Genomic DNA, 17,744 nt, shown 5'->3' with positions numbered 1-17,744 from the left:
CATTCATATGTATGTTCTAAACTGTTCCTTTCTGTGGGGGAATGTTCCTTTAGTCTGCAGTGTTTACTGAAAATATTAACAAATTAATCTACTGTTACATTAATATAAGCGCATCCTTTGTACGTGAGTGGTTAGTGTATTATCTCAATGGAATCACAGTTGTCAGTGTTAACCTGGCATAGTGAGGAAACTGGGGAGCTACTTCCATAAAGTATTTAATATATTCTGGTCTAGAAATTCAGAAACACAATAATGAGGGCCTATGTGCCGACCACACATCATCCAAGTAAAAAAGAAGTCATCTGCCCTGTCATAACGTTTGGTGGGCTGTAACGACACGGAATTGTTAAATTATCTTTTCTCTATCAGTTTTCTCCTTTTTATATGGCGTCGCTGCTTTTTATAAGTGTCCTTCAAGTCTTTCTCTTCCACGCTTTCTATATCCAGATTCAGGTCTTCTTTTTCGTTTTTGTTTGATTATTTAAATGCTCGTCTCCGCATTACGTGGCCAAGTTGTAATTGTATCTTTTCCTTTAGATTTGCGACTTTTACTGTATACCTATCATTCCTGATTCTATTTTCCTTGGTTATTCCACGTATCCATCAGCACCTTCTTTCTCTCACTCTCATTCTATTAAAGTTCGGTATATTCAGAGGCATTGTTCCTTTATCACATCATTGTTCGTATAACTAAAGTTTTGTACACTTTCCCTCAGCTTAGTTATTATGTTATTGGAAAGAAGTGGGTTGTTTCTAGTTTTCTTCCTCTGTTCGTATTCTGTTAGGATTTCGCTTTCCATATTTTTTCATTCATCTAGGATCGATCCTAAATACCTGAAATGGTCTACTCTTACCTGTTTGGAATCGGGCCGAGTGGATGATTTTGTCCCGCATTACAGCATAATCATTTAATTTTGTTAACTTAAAATTCTTTCCTTTAGAGTTCTGATACACTGTTTTTCTTCGTTTTTCGTGTTTCATCATCTATATAGAGTATCCGCCATGGTGCTTCTCTTAACTCCTGTTATTTGTATTCATCAAAACGTGCTCAGAGCTAACCCTTGTTCCAGCCCCAGTTGTCCTGCTATATCTTTACTCTCTGACACTGCTCCTAACGTGTTATCTACTTCTTACGTTTGCTTTCAAATTCCTGTAAATTTCTTAAATTAATTCTATTTCTCTGTAATATTTTCGTGATGACTTCTCCGCACTTCTTACTTTTTAATTCCGTTTTTTCCAGATCAATGACTACTGGTGTAGTTCTCATCTTCTTTTTGACTATATTTCTTTATCATTTACATCAACTCCAAATATTAGATTCGTTGTTTCATGTGACAAAACAAAACTATTCTTACGGTATCGTGGCCTCATCTCTGAGCTCTGTTACATTTTGCAATATCTTCATTGTTTGGTGTATTAGTTGTATGCCTCTGTTATTCTTCTGTTCTGAGCAACGGCTCTTTATTTGTAAATTGGCACAATTGTCTTCGATTATATTAAATCTGCCAACAATTACAAAGAGATAACGAGCAGGAACAAAGTATGAAATAGTTTAAGAAAAATGTAATTTCCAGAAGTACAGCTGGAGAAGTATTTGTGAAATAAGTAGTGATTTAGAACTAAGAAAACCACCAACAACGGTGGGGAGACTCACTATGTGTTAGCCACTCATCCTTCAACTTAGGTCTCCGGCTGATTGGCTTAAGCCCTTCGTGTCATGAATGTTTCACGAACTTTTTTTAGGCATGCTGTATATGTAACTTGGTATTGCTTCCATAACAGGAATAAAATAATGCACCGTCATATGAGGATATAATTGTTTAACGAACATGACCCTTCGGCACCCAATGAATCCTTGTGCTATTCATATTTTTCTGAATATATAACCTCGTCAGCAGTTTTTTTTTTAAATGTAATCATGAGTTTGGCTAATTCACTGAAGTCTCCAATGTAAGGTGTTCATCAGTATCGTTTATTTATTTATTTCCTTTTTTTTTTTTCAAAACTGGAAAAATGAAATCAAAATTTTAATAATACTGAAAGTTTTCTGCGTAATTTTGTAGGTTTTGGAATTACTACCCAGAGAAATGCTAATATTTTATTCTTATAACATTTTGCTCAAGTGAACTTCGCTGCACATTGCAGAAAATGGATAAGGAGAGAGAATGGCAAACAATTTATCGCTCTCTCGTACAGTTTTTGATCAATGGAATCCAATGTAACATTGGAAGCGTAAGGCATCTATACCACTTCCCATTTCAGTGGAGAAGGGCGGAGATGGAGACGTTAAATTCATATAAAAAAAAATCTATGTTTTGCTATCCCGTACCATTTTTTTCTTTCTTTGGGTTTAATCCCGCTATCTCTTTCAATTTTTCGTTTAGTGGCGGCATAATATTGTAAGCAGAAATGGTAAAAGGTGAGGAAAAATCTTCCTTTGAGACATGTAATCTGCTTTAGAAACGTGCTCTATGAAGTGTAAATACTGAAAGCAGAAGTGGTTAAATTTACCACTACCAGTGTCCAGGGAGAGTGAAGAGCAAAAATGGCGTATACCCTTGGAATGTTGAAGCTGTAAGTAAAACACGAAAACCTTAACTCTTGTCTTACGAAAACCTTTGTATCTATGGAGACACAAATTGAAACCTGAAAGTATTAAACGTTGGAGATGGGATCTGCTTGTGTGACACTTTATGAGGGCTAAGATTGTACCAGACATTGAAAATTTCTACCACTTTCGGTTATATAGAGAAATGAGAACGAAGATGAAATCTATTCATAGTACACTGATTTCACGTTAGAAGAAGACTCACTGAACTCACGTTATCTCTTACCATTTTAGTTCTAATGCCTGTCGACAGACAGATAGGCAGACAAGCGAATGGACGGATATATATGTTCTATAATTCGTTTTCATACTTATGGATAACCCATACTTTAGATGTCTAAAAATAAAAAAAATAAAAAATAAAAAATAAAAAAAGACAGAAAGAAAAAAAAACGAAACTGATGAGCACCCTTAATCATGGAATTGCCACCGTTTGAGAAAACCGAAACTACCACAAGTTATCAAAGGGTACATGTACAGAAATATTTGCTCTTCAAACGGTGTAAAACAGAAACGTCATATATGTATATATTTCACTTGTTCAGGTGAAAGTTTTATTTATTTATTTTTTTTTTATTTGGTCTAAAGTGTAGATAGTGCCACAAGTGTAGAATTATTATATGAATTGTTTTATGTACCAAAATACTTCTGAATAACCTAGGTGGGCAGACAGAAAGATGATAATTGTTTTGGCTGCTTTCAAGATTCATTATGGATAATAAAGTTAGTAGAATACAATAAATAAATTTTGTAATAGTTGTTAGAATTGGTAGGAATATAACGAAAGTAAGTGAGAGAAGAATATACGGAGACTATGATAATGATTTACATTCCGTACGTCTGGATACATCAAATATTTTTCCATTGACAAGGACCCAATGTTCTACCAAAGGACACTCATGAAATGTGGGTGGGGTGATAATATGGAATTCATGTTTTTCATTAGATGATGAGTGTAAGAAGGGAAGTAGTATTAATTTTCAAACCCTAGAAAACATGGAACACCTCCGTACGATTCTACGTCTGCTATTTATTCCTCTAACTAACAGTAGTAGTGACCATGCATCTTCAAATGTGTAGTGTATGGGAAACTGGGTAATCAGGTAGTACTGGTGTTATTTTAGAATAACATTTTTATATCTATCTTCAGCTGATTCTATTGATAGGGTTTAGAAGAGTTTATTGTGGCATATTTTCTTTTTCCTTGATTAAGATCCAGGTATAGTTTAGAAAAGTCAGCTTCACCAAATACTTCATTGTGCCAGATACTGTAACGATGAATGCGTACGTGAAACGAAGATAGATATGAAAATGTTTCTTTGTGGCCTTTTCTTTAGATGTCTTTTTTTTTTATCTCCTTTGTCTGTTTTCATCCTCTTTCAGGTGCAGGAAACTGTATCTCCAGTAACGCATACCAGCGTGCTTTGCCTAGGATATGCACGCAACTTTGCTTAAGCATGTTACTTAATTATTATTATTATTATCGTAATTACAATGGGGATAATTAGTATTAAATAAGGAAGTACATTTTATTAAGAAAAGTCCGTGTAGCAATGCAGTCATGGCTATGGTAACCCATCTCATGAGACTTTATTACATATGAGATTAACTTTGATTCTCATTATATATAGCGGCTTTTTCGATTGTATCAGTTCATATGTGTTGCCTTGTCCATCATCTTATGTGTTTGTCTTCATTTACGTGAGACGAAAAAGTTGAGATGGAACAGCTGGAATGATGATGGTACACTGTAGTCAAAATTTTTCACGCGGTTGCCTCAGTCTCATGAGAGGGAAAAGGTGTTACATGTTCGAGAATTCTGGGAGCAAAATTAAAACAGCATGTTTTGCAAAATAAAGGCGATTTTTTTTTTTCTGTTGTGGGTTCAATTAATATCATGATGGATTGTTATGTGTCAACATGTTTACAAATCCAGAGAAAATTGGTAAGGATAAAGTCAATAAAAGAAATTCGAGTTGCATGGGACATGAATCCTCGAATCTAAGTAAAAGGTTTTGAATCAAACGCTGAGCAGTGGACATAATAATTTGATCTCCTAACGTACATTTTGTGTATATAAGAGCATTTCTATTCAAATTTTATTTATTTTTTTATTCATTTTTCTTTATTTCCCCTTGTCAATCATATTAGAAAAGGGCATTGACCAATTGCGCTTTCTCCTCCCTGAGTGTCTCTTTGGCTTGTCTGTATGTTGTGTCTTTGTCGTCCTCTTCTTGTATGTTTGTGTGGAAATCATATGCTGTTGACTACTAACGAAATGCAGTTCAAATATATACATATAATTTTTTGCCTTTAGAACTCACCACTTCTAATGTAGTGTTATTTATTTATTTATTTGCCTTTACCTGATCTGATATTCGTTAAAACAAATAACGAAGCTCAACCTTACCTATATTGCGAAATTGTGTGTTCAAAGACAGTTTGTAGTTTAGTCTTTAGGCATGCTGATTAAATGCTTTTCCCTTACAACGTTATACATTAGTAGAAACTGTAACATGAAAATCAAGCCTTTCTTTACAAAGTAGTGTTAATTAATACTTAAATACGACATACAAAGAGAAAACAAACCATTTTATTATCAGCTATAATTTAATGAGCATTGTCGTGTTTGTATATTCGATACCCATTTGTTTTATTTATAGAATGAGCGCAAATTTTGTAAGAAAATTTGAAGAATTCACGATCTAAGTAAGGCTTTTTAGATTATTAGACACCATTGAATTCAGATACTCTTCTCATTATTACAGAATTCATAATATGTTTGTTCACATTTGGTTGTCTGTAGCTTCGATATAAACACTCTTTCAGTATCTTCTCTCAATAACAATGGAATTTTCCTTTCCCTCGTCCAGTTTATAGCTGCGACTTCATGAACATTATAACTTACAACACAGGTACTTTTCAAACTACCAGTTTTATTTATTTGTATTTTTCATGTGTAATAATTCTTGTTTTAAATATGAATTTATAGTGGAAACATTCATTCCAACGTAAGTTTCTGTATTCTCGTGCAAATAATACACTACAAAATTAAACGTGAATTTTTAAATACTTATACTCTTGCCACACAAACATTCAAAAATTTGATGATTGTAAACATCCGTGAACATCTTCTATGTGCCCAGTGAAAAAGTTTGTAAGATTTTCGAAGTAACCTGTTCGTACAATCTTTCTAAGACATATCAAAGGCGTTATTTGATGACTGATAATTGAATGCTTCGATATACGTTATTCTGTATATAAGAACGTACTTTGTTTTGGTAGTTCGTCATGTATTTACTCACGTTGAATAAGGAAATTTACTCTTTAACTATTGTTCAGTCGTATGTCAAAGTGAAATTCTTCGACTTTTAGTTTATTGCAATCCTTATCAAACCGCAATTTTCCGCATGCATTCTATCAATCTATTACCCATGAAAGATAAAATTCAAAATTTATTTGCTTATCATATCATATGTATATATATTATCGATACGAAGAGATACATAAGTAAATAGATGTGGTATATATATATCTGAACACAGAAAAAAAAAAGAAAGAAAGGACATGAGAGGTTTAACAGTAATATTTATTTCAAAATTTCGGCAATGTTTAGAGAAAGCAGAAAGCCAAGGAAACAATCTCAAATCCCTCTTAACCAGCTCTTATTTTCTTTATTTATATTTTTTGATCAAAGGCAATTTTTGAAGCTCTTTGGTTTTATTAGAGGAAAAGAAAAGGAAACCACATTATTTAAGCATTTTTTGTTTGGTTTTTCTTTCTGTTTTAGTTGGAGAGAATTTCCATTTTGTTTATTTCAGATGTGGTTCTATGTCCAACTGCAGTGTACCCGTCACCAGTGCGCTATTCGAGGATCCCTGTCCAGGCACTCACAAATACATTGAAGTGCATTATAAGTGCATGCTAGGTTGGTTAAATTATATTTAATAAGGCCTTTATTTATATCGGTACAAATGGTGTGTGGGAAACGTGTAGTCACGCGACACGCAAACATGCCATAGACATCGAAAAATCGTGCCACGTGGCTGCATTGTTACATAGGATCTTCGCCATGTTGCAGTACATCTTCGTCTTGGTACGCAAAGTTTGAAAACCATACTCTACGTCTACTGGGAGGGAGGTACCGATCTAAGTGAACGTATGGATATACAAATGCATGTAAAAGAGTGCTGAAAAAACACTTACTTTTCTGTAGCAAGCGTAATGGTCGAAATTGGTGGAAAACGAGAGGGTTTTTTTTTTTTTTTTGCAGAAAATGAAAAACTTCAGTTTCCGGTGAAGCAACCTGATTCGTGAACACTCCTTCATTCTCCCAGCTGCTGGTCATTCAAGTGAACCCAGCCGACCCGCACAATGCGACGAACGAGGCACCTGGGTTTCTTGCCCCAAAGCTTAGTTGCCAAGTTGCCGGATTAATGCTTAGATGTCGTCTTGTTCCTTGTTTCTTTGTTCCTTATCTCGTACCATCCACTCGCTCAACTCCAAGGCGTCACGGGATGGCTTCTGATGTCGAATGGTATGTAGGCCGTGCTTCAACGGCAAATCCTCGATAGATGGCAGCACTCGGCAGGAGATCACTTCGCACATAGATACATACACAGCGTGGCGTTATCCTTACGATACAAATGTTTAAACATAATGTGAAAGAAGATGTTTGTAACATGGCGTAATTCATTATGCAGTGATACATTGAAAGTTCCGAGATGGTATTTTTGAATTTTAGCCCCTTTATTTTTCCATGAATGTTTTTTGAAGAAACATGTTTAGCCGTGTGTCAAATCAACTCATTGTGAAAAAGAATAATAAAACTACAGGACTTCCGGTTTCAAATATACGTATAAGGAAGTTTATTACCGTATTCTCTCTTTCGGTCCGGCACAAATTGTTTCTTTCTTCATATTATTTCTTTATTTGTTTTCAGTTACATACGATAAAAAAAGATAAATGTTTTCCAGCATAATTTTAATTATTTAAAATATCATGAATCTTCTTAGACGTGGATTATCCTATCTTATTATCATTGATAGGGTTGCCAACTATGGAAAATAGAAAAACCGGCGCCCCCTCAATATTCCCTAAAATATAGATTTAAGTGTGAAGCATCTCTGTTCGGACCCCCTCCCCCATGGGAAGGAAAATACTATCGTGAACAAAAGTGCATTAGCACCTGTATTCTGCATATCCTTAGTACATTCACTAATAAGTTTAATAAATACAATGTGCTATAAATTAGGAATGGCCAAAATTTTCCGGAATCCAGATTCCGGAAATTTCACTTTCCGGAATTGGCCATCCATACTATAAATAAGAAATTGAAATCGGCATTGATCATTTTATTGGATTTATCACCACCTCTTTAAAATTATCGAAAAAAAAAAGAACAAATTAATCTTTACGTGACAATTTTGAATTTGGAAAATAAAATTTATTCTTTAAACTTATACTTCAACTACAGGAAATTGCTTTAAGAAGTCTTTTTTAACACTGAATAAATGTGTAAAATTCCTTACAAGTAAATTTCAAATTTTCCGTGATACAGTCCCTGTCATATCGTTAAAATTATGTAAACAGACGAACAAAATATATTAATCGTTGGTAGACGGTGAAAGGTGACAGCTTTGGCTTTACAGACTGAAAGTTACTTTTTAAGTCTATACTTCAAACTAGATACAAGTTTGAAAAAAACGGTCATAAATGGGCTGGTAAGAAGTTTGTACCTGTCACCGGGTTTAATCAAAATAACAGCAGTATATCCGGCCAGGCCGGTGAAAAACCGGCCAGTTGACAACCCTAATCATTGATAGTGTCAGTTCCTGCAGGAATAAAGCTTAGAAGAAAACAATCGAAATTAATAATTTTTGTTGTCAATAAAGTTTAAAAATAGGTGTAGTGAATTCAAAATTGCCGAATGTTGATTATATTGGAAGTATTGCTTTCTGCACTTTTTAAAGTCTTAACACCAGTGTTTTAATATTAAAGCGTATAATTTGTTGGTAAAGTGTAGGTGACATAGAATTAATTTTGCTTAAATAATATTAAAATGACCATTTTTTTGTTTCATTTTTGCAAATATACAAAAGCTTCTGTTGCGCATAAAATATCGCAACAATCATTACATCATCAGCACTTACTGATTTCACCGTATTACCTGTGAACAAACGATACCAAGGCACACTGTAATGTCTTACGCAAAATATGGCATAGGCCTACTGATTTTAGAAAGATGAACAGAGAACACATTTTCCCGTTTATAAAAGTAGTGACGTAGTTAACAAATTTTATTTGGAAAATTAACATGTCTAATAATGTATGTTGATAGAAATACCATCTCAGTAACATTTTCAGTGTTGATGCTGTATTGTGTTGAGCTTATGTTTAGGTTGTTTTTTCTGAGTCTCGGATTTTTGTTACCAGATGTAGCCAGCAGCAGAACTGCAGCATTCTTGCAAGTACAAGTATGTTTGGTGATCCTTGTCCCGGCACTTTAAAATATCTAGAAGCGCATTATCAGTGTATGCCAGGTATGGATTCTCAATAAGTTATTTTGCGTGTTGATTACAATTTTAGTGATGGAAGTGCAATAAAAACAGGCCAATTATATGGACCATTTCCATGCATATTGACCAATATGAAGAAAGATTTGTATATCAAGTAGGCCTATGTCAGAATTCTTTTCTTTTCAGTTAAGTACACTTTGTGATAAATTACTTAAGCATTGTGTTTTAAAGTGAGTAACACACCAGGAAACAACATCAACAATAATGATTTGTTGTGTTTTATCTGTGGTTGACATCATGGTTATTAGCAGCGCAGTGAGTTATGGTATATCTGTAATACTTTTGTAAAGAAAATGCTTTCTTTATTAATTGAGACATAGAAGATTTAAAACTATTTTAAATGCAATTATATAGTTTGGATGCATTCCACGACTACTATATTTAAGTTAAATAAATAATAATAAAGATTTTAATTTATATATATATATATATATATATATATATATATATATATATATATATATATATATCGTTTGTGTTACCTTTGCAGGTGACACATGCAACTTTTAAGTTAACGAGTCCTATTTTAAAGTTGTATTTTGTATAGATTAATTGTGTGTTTTATCTGTTTACTCGCGTCCTGTAGTGGTCCTCATTGCATTACACTTCAGCGATCGTAAGTGTGATTTCCACATTAAGAAAGACGTATATGAAGCATAGAACCCTATTTTTCAACAAAATAGTGCGAAGCAACACCCCCCCCCCCCCTCACTTCTGCAGTGTCACGGTGAGAAGTGCGCGCAATTTGAATTTGATGAAACCCATACAAGAGTCACTAGAATATTCCCAGTTTTATGTTCCTTTTCGAATCATAGGGAAAGAAACTGGCCAACCCATGAATCTTGCTCTGCTGACTGAGTGGCAGAACATTCAGACAAGACAATTACGATATAAGACAATTCTTATGATAATAACGTTTCATAATTGTAGCTCCAATATTTTCGTGGTGTAGTCATTTTTTTTCAACAAGAAACCATGTTCTTTTAATCATTTTATATAGTAAAGATTCGGTGTATTCATGTTTTAACGACAATTAACTGCAGCATAATTTTTTCAGCTTCTCTTAAATAATTTACATCTATCTATCTATCTATCTATCTATCTATCTAAATATATATATATATATATATATATATATATATATATATATATATATATATATATATATATAGTCAGAAATATCCATCACTGTAGATGATTGAATTCTAAAAAATGCCTGTCAGAAAAATAATGAAACTTTAATAAATCCGGAATACACCTCCATAAGAATTTAGCTGCTGTATCACTGGTATGAAAAAAATAATTGAGAACCATAGTTTACAGTAAAATGTTGTTGCACATACTCCAAAGAATTACATACAAAGTGTTTGCTGTTTCACAACAACTTATCGTGGTTTCTTCCACTTAATAGGTACGGATTTGTCGGATATATATAACTTAAAATCTGATCATTTTTATATCACTGTTGAATAATATTTGTGGCTAGTACTGTATTACTTTATGGCGTACTTCAATAAGATCTAGCAAGGAAATTTAACAAGGTATATTAAAATAAACCATTTACTGGTGCAGTTTTTTGGAAGCTGGTAAACAGAAATGTCATTGAAAGCTATATTTTCTACGAAAAAAAAAAAAAAGTAACATATTGTATGTGGTTGGCAGTTGTGATATACCTATCTGTAGAAAGAAATCGGTCGTAAAGTTTGAAAGAAATGTAGTATTCCATCACAAAGGTCGAAAGTGGCTATGGTTGTTAAAATGTCACTTAATTTTGATGAAAAAAAAAGTCAGAAAGTTACTGTTTACTTCAGAAATAGGTTTATGTTTATATATTGTACTTAACACGATTAACTTGTGCAACATTTTAACCTTTGACTACAGAACAAATTAACGATTTCCTTTAGGAGTATTGAAGTGTTATTTTAAGATGAATTTTGTTATAGGCCAATACCTGAAAAATTAAGGAAATTTAAATTGGTAAAACGTTCTAACATTATTCTTTGGATTACAATATTTCAATTAATATCTTAACAATTGAACAAGTCTCGAAGACCGAGATGTAATTATTGAAAGTCAGCATTAATGTTACAAGTAATCTCTCACACCCCCTCGGCGTGTCAGACCATCGAAATGATTCCCTCTTAAAAATAATGTAAATGTAATTATGGACACAAACAAAATTCCAATGTGTTTCGTTTTGAGTTCCATCTCCGATGGGCACTTCCTCATGGTTGTATAGTTAATGTACACAGCTTTGGCACGGGGAAACCTTTGTTCAATTTGCGGCAGGAAATTGATTCGGATTCCATTATAAGCTGGGTCCACGTCACGTATAGCCTCTGTGTTGAGAGGTATGTTGAAAATTGCAAAAGTTCCTGATCTATTTCTCTATAAGCTCTCACAACACCATTAGAACATATTCTGTATTGTGCTGTTTGCTATGTGTATTGAAATGTAATTTAGTGGATTTGGACATTGTACACTGCATTTCAGAACACTGCATCTGGCGACTTACGTCGTATGCGGAACATTCCCGAACACATTAATGAGTAAAGCATCTGATCTTATGAGATCCTGAAGGTTGGTAACTTCACTTCTATACGCTTTGTATATCGGGAAATCCTAGAAGGAAAGGAAGCATACAAACCTGAGACACACAGACTTTGTAAGACCCTACCTATTCACAGGCTATATGGTTAACGTACTCGTCTTTGGCACAGGAGACCCGGGCTCGATTCCCGGCAGAGGCTCACTTCGTTCGGGTTTGACGTAAAGCTCAGGTTCACGTCTCTTATAGCCTCGCTGGTGAAAGAGACGTCTAACCCAACCAATCTACCTATTTACCCACCTAAGAAGAAATAATCAGTGCTCTTAATCGTGCTAAAATGGACTATCTTTCCTCTGTGGTGACCATCTTAGGCGCTCTCAGTTGCAATCTCATTTCTCTCCATTATCAAAATATTTCGAAAGTCAAAGTAATCTTTCTGCGTAATTTTGTAATAAGTACAGTAATCTAGCCAGTGTTTGTTTGAAATGATCTTCATATTTTGCGTATTTCGTCATCTAAGCTTGTGATGTAATTTATTTGAATATTTTTATCGACAATGCAGGGCTGCCAACATTTTAAACCTGCTGACCCGTATATTCACAGCTTAAGTCCTCCAAATTCAATTTCGTTAATTTAGAACCTTATTTCAGTTAAACACATCCATATATATATATTTTTTTAAATCTATGTTTAGCAATAGTTGCATAGCATAGTTTTTTTAAGTCTATGTTTAGAGAAACAAAATAAAGTTGATTTGAAACTGTAATTAACATTTATTTCTGAACAGACTTAAACATATACTTGTTTTAATTTTTAGCACTTTTCAGTACAGTAGGATTCTTCTTTACATAAGAATATTTTTTTGCAGGTCATGTGATTTTTTTTTTTTTTTTTAATATCATTATTTCAGATTTTAGTAAATTTTCAGACATAAAGTTTCTTCCATCAGTCCAAGCATTTCCCATTGCACAGTGTCTTCACATCGAAGATCGTAACAAAAGAGTATAACCATAAAATAATAAAGAGCCCGCATTTTTGATCAGAAAGGAACAGAGTAAGTAGACCGCACGCGGGGAATCGTCATGCTGGGGATACCGTGGCGCTACGTAACTCGACACTGAAAAACACAATTTCTGGTTGCATTGGGGCTAGACAATTAGTATTGGGCTTACACAAAGATACCACTCTGTTCGTATCTTACTGTGTGATTATGATCACACTAGGGTGGGCAAATAAGATTATTTATTTTATTTATTTATTTATAGTTCTAAATGATAACAATAATGATCGAATTGCCGCTTTTAACCAATAAAAGAAAACCAGTGTCAAAATTATTAGTTCACCCGTACATTTTGAATAGCAACCCGTACATCCGTATTTGAGTTGTTGAACCCGTACAATACGAAAGAAATCTGTACAGTTGGTAGCCATGCGACAACGAGGATGGTATCGACGAAACAACACTTTCAATAAATGGTATTATCTAAGTACAAAATAATTCCTCGTAGATTTCTGTATTCTTTGATCTCGATAAAATTCCTATTTTCAAAAATGTGTAAAAATGAGAGACAGATGAGCAACTGAATACCTTACACCTTATATATACACATTGCAACAACAGATAAAGAAATCACGTTTTTCGCGAAAATTATTTGGGATTTTATGAATATGAATACGTTGTGCATAAACACGGAAATGAACCACAGATTGGTGGCTATTGAACAGGAATAATAAATTCTTTGGGTCATATAACGAAGAAAAGTTTTTAAGAGAGAAAATGTGTGACATGAATTACTTTTTAACAAAATACTTGAAAAGAATATCAGAAATTGTTAATATCTGAATTAAAATCAAATTTATTGATGCGTATAATGATGTTTGTGTAAGTTTCAGGAAAATATCTTAATGATCTATCAACAAATGAAAGAATGTTTCTAAATTTTGTAGTCGTGAAAAAAGTGTGCTGCAAAAAATGTGTACAATGTACGTATATGGGACTGAAAGCCATGAATATTGTGTAGCACATACTTTATATGAAGTTTTGAAATATTACCAACTTTTTTCATGCAATTTATTGTCCCAGGGAAAATACAAACATAAAATAAACGGAAGAAAGCTCAGGAGGTTCGTGTATTTTAAAGCTTGGAGACAATGTGAACCGACTGGCAACCAGTTGGAAGCATAAGTATGGCTTCCACTTCTTCTTTGGTCTGTGGTTGTTCTTTTGTTTGTTGGTTGGTTGGTTGAAGTTAACGTCTCTTTTTCAGCACAGAAGCTATATGAAATGTGTACTTATAGTTTTAAGGTGGAATCTGAGCCACCATTTAAATGTCAATGTTCTCCAAGAATCGAACTTTGTCCCCGTGAACTGAAGGCGATCGTGCTAGTACTAGGCCAGCGGAGAGGGTTAGTTTTTCTTTAATTGCTTGAATATGTATAAAGTCAGCGTGCTTTTAGATTTTGCGTTTTGCATAGCAATTTGTGAAATAAATTTTTAATTGCATCGTAATTGATATAGTAGATGATAAACACATATGATGCAAAGCAAAAAGTGAAAAGCAAAGTAGACGAAAAGTAATGACATTTGGTTTAAAGTACTAATTTTGTCATTCTACAGATTGTTTAGGACGGTGTTTGGAAATTTCAGTATTCCACATAGAGCTTTTTTATTAAGTACTGAGTCCGTAATACAATCAAGAAATGGACTGCAATAAATAAATAAATAAATAAATAAAAATAAAGAAAATCTTGATATGAAATGACTATGCAGATATGTCGTTTATGAATTCCTTACCCCAGAGCTTGAAACAGGAAAGAAAAGAAAAAGGAATACTGTTAAAGTCCCGTGTTTTGCTAGTTGTCTAATTTCCAAAAAATAATTTGAAGTTTTGCATTCCGAAAGTCAACTGAGGAACTTTATTTCCATGTACTATAAAATTTAGAAGTGCACGCACTCTCTCTACGCCCAGTCTCCAGTCATATGGTGTCTAATCTATAGTGGATTAGTATATAATATTGATAACCCAAAGGGAACGTCGAGTTTTCGAGGCAAGACTTACCACAACTATATGAGATCTAAAGAGAACTCCCTATCATGATGGAAAATCTATATTATGCTGTTTTCTTGTAAAAATAGCTCTCATTTCGGTAATAAATTATATATATAGAGTGTAACTTAATCGATGTAACAGACGTCGGGAGGTGAGTCCTGACCCCGAGATAAGCAAACAAGGTCCTATGAACATACAACATATTGGAAATATTAGCAGAGTTAGCGAGGGCCGAAAGCGTGGAAACAGTAAGTTCGAAGCAGTAGTTATTGACGTGCAGAGAGACAAAACGTACGTTCGTCGGGCACATCACATGAGATGTTCAGTGTCCGCCATGGACAGCAATGCATGCATAACAACGTCAGATCATGGATTGGCACACTCGTTTGATTATACCTGGGTCATGGCGACTTGTTGCACTGGGATTATAGATACACTGTTCCAAGTTGTTGTCATCGTTGACAGGAGTAGCATACATCACACTTTTGATGCATCCCCACAAATTAATATCCAGTGGATTCAGATCCAGAGACCAGGCAGGCCAATGCACTGGACCGTGACGCCTGACCAAACGTTTTGGGAAGTTGTTCAACCACCGGCATACATTACACTGAAGTGTGCGGGAGCCCCATCATGCATGTGTCACATGTTGGGCGAATAGCTAGGGGAATATTTTCCAGTAATGTGGGCAGTGCATCTTGTAGGAAAGTCAAATATTGTGCTCCCTTCAGTCTTCGGGGTAGCATGTATGGATCAATCAGTTGATCATGAACAATACCAATACCACAATACATGAAGTCCAAATTGGTATTGATGATGAGTGCCAATCGTACCATGGGGCTGTGCAGCTGTACGGCTAAATTCCCTCGTACTCATACCTGACTCGTTGTCCACAGCTTCTAACACACGTTTGTCTGTAACAGGTGTTCGTACACGACGGAGTCGACCAGCATCCAAATTGGCAGGTAGTACGGACCCTGTTTCACACACGCGCCGATCCTGTATAATGGTTGGCGTCTGTTAGGAAAACGGTCTTGATAGAGTCGTGCTGTTTCACGCCCATTGTTATCTGCACAACCATACACGAATAGCATGTCGGCCTGTTCGCGGTTTGAATAACGCACCATGTTTTACTCGAGCGCTGACACTTGTCCTGTACTGTAGCGTCTTCAACACAAAGGCCACCTGTGTGTGTGAAGTGAACAACTACGTACTGAACACCAGCGCCACCTCTAGCTTTCTAGACCACCATCTGTAAGTTTATTGGTTTTCGATATCTACCGCTTTAGAGCCATTGGAAGAAAAATAAGAAGGCTGATGTAATATTTTACAGTGCCGGCTCGTGGAATAAAAGGTAGGGTGGGCCATATACATACATACATATATATATATCCTTATCCAGCCTTAAGCATAGAAGAGCATATATATATATATATATATATATATATATATATATATATATATATATATATATATATATATATACTCTTCCATGCTTAAGGCTGGGTAATTTCTGAATCATTTTTGTGTTGAATTTCTTTATTGTGGTAATATAGTCTTTGTGTGTAGACAACATTGTTAGTGCTTTGAGTCTGTCTTGGCTCATCGAATTCCTTAGACAAGTCTTCACCCTTTTTTAATGTACTGAAATAACGTTATGATTCTGCTGTAGCAACAGGCGTCGTCAACACTATGCTCACTAGTTTTGACACCTCAGAAAATGTATCTTTTAAGTCATTGACACGCAGAGATAGTAATAAATCTCTGGTGTTATTAATTGCGCAAAGAATATCATTGTTGTATGCGGCCGATAGTTCGGATTTGAGCTTTTCTTTCTTCAGCATCGGATAGGAACGGTATACAACTATTAAGTCATTTTCCTGCAAGGACTGTTTTGGAAAAATTCTGAGGATTCACTATTGAAAACGCGCGTAATACTTTCTAACAACACGCTTTATTTATTTTCCACAACCACACGAAAACACAGGGGGGGATAAAACAAAAGATACTAAGAAGATACACATCAAAACTGAGAGATAGACACGCGGTTGATTTTGGATCCTTTCAGCAGAAGTAAGACAAGAGAGCAAGGTCAAGAGGCAAATAAGTGAAAGTGCGCAATAACCTCTCCTCTACAGACAAGGTGAATTTTGGCAACAGGCAAGCTTCAAACCTTTTCGTTCGGAAAGGGTCGAGTGCAATCATGTGGATGAGGGCCTACGATTCTTGGCCCATGCTACCTACATTCAAGCGGATTTTCACGTTATTCGCCACACGAGTCTCAATGCAAGACGATACTAAGTTCATACTGAGACTGCTAGGCCCTTTTTTCCCTTTATTTTATACTGACCGCGTGAATAGCGTGCCCATAAGCGTAAGTAATACATAAAATAAATAATAAAATAAAATAAATAAATTTAAAAAAAAATGATTTGAAGGAGTCAGAACTATTGTTTTTGGTTCAGAGGTAGATTATAGCAACGATACTAGCAGTATAACTTAAGATACATACATTTTTCTTTATTAATAGAAAAACGATGGGAGGGCTGGACCCATCGGTCCCCTTATGACGGGCCGCCTCTGATATTTTAATTTGATTATTCAAAATAGACTCCATTTGAAGCAATATACTACTGACCACATATTTCCAGCTTTCTTATGGCCTTGGGAAACTCTTCTGCGAGAATCCTGTTCAGGTGGTTGGTCACAGCGTTTTGAATCTTCTGGATGGTATCGAATATGTCATCCTTTAGTTGTAAAATTCAGTTTTGCGAACAGCAGAGACAGGTCTGGAGAGTAAGGGAGATGGCGCAACGTTACGATTTGTTTTTCAGACAGAACTGTTTAGTCTTTGTCACATGAGTGGTGTTATGTAGAAGGAAAACATCCCGAGTGCAGTACAGGGCAGGACGATCTTGAATGCGCGCTATTAGACGATCAAAAACATCTTAATGGTACTC

General features: G+C 34.9%; 1 protein-coding gene across 6 annotated transcripts in view; it reads left to right on the top strand.

Moving 5' to 3' along the window:
* Positions 1–17,744, top strand: part of Cirl (Calcium-independent receptor for alpha-latrotoxin) — a 205,599-nt gene that overhangs the window by 138,621 nt on the left and 49,234 nt on the right. For 5 of the 6 annotated variants that reach the window (XM_081762843.1, XM_081762846.1, XM_081762844.1 and 2 more), the window contains exon 4: positions 9,044–9,150. In XM_081762843.1, coding sequence (XP_081618969.1) covers positions 9,044–9,150 — 107 coding nt within the window. Of the gene's footprint in view, positions 1–6,429; positions 6,537–9,043; positions 9,151–17,744 lie in introns of all 6 variants that reach the window. The other variant, XM_081762842.1, reaches the window with a different exon arrangement.

Source organism: Thermobia domestica, chromosome 6 (assembly GCF_964235325.1).
Source record: "Thermobia domestica chromosome 6, izTheDome1.hap1.1, whole genome shotgun sequence".
Classification (NCBI taxonomy): domain Eukaryota; kingdom Metazoa; phylum Arthropoda; class Insecta; order Zygentoma; family Lepismatidae; genus Thermobia; species Thermobia domestica.
The sequence above is the reverse complement of the archived record's forward strand: the minus strand, read 5'-3'. Positions and strand labels throughout refer to the sequence as shown.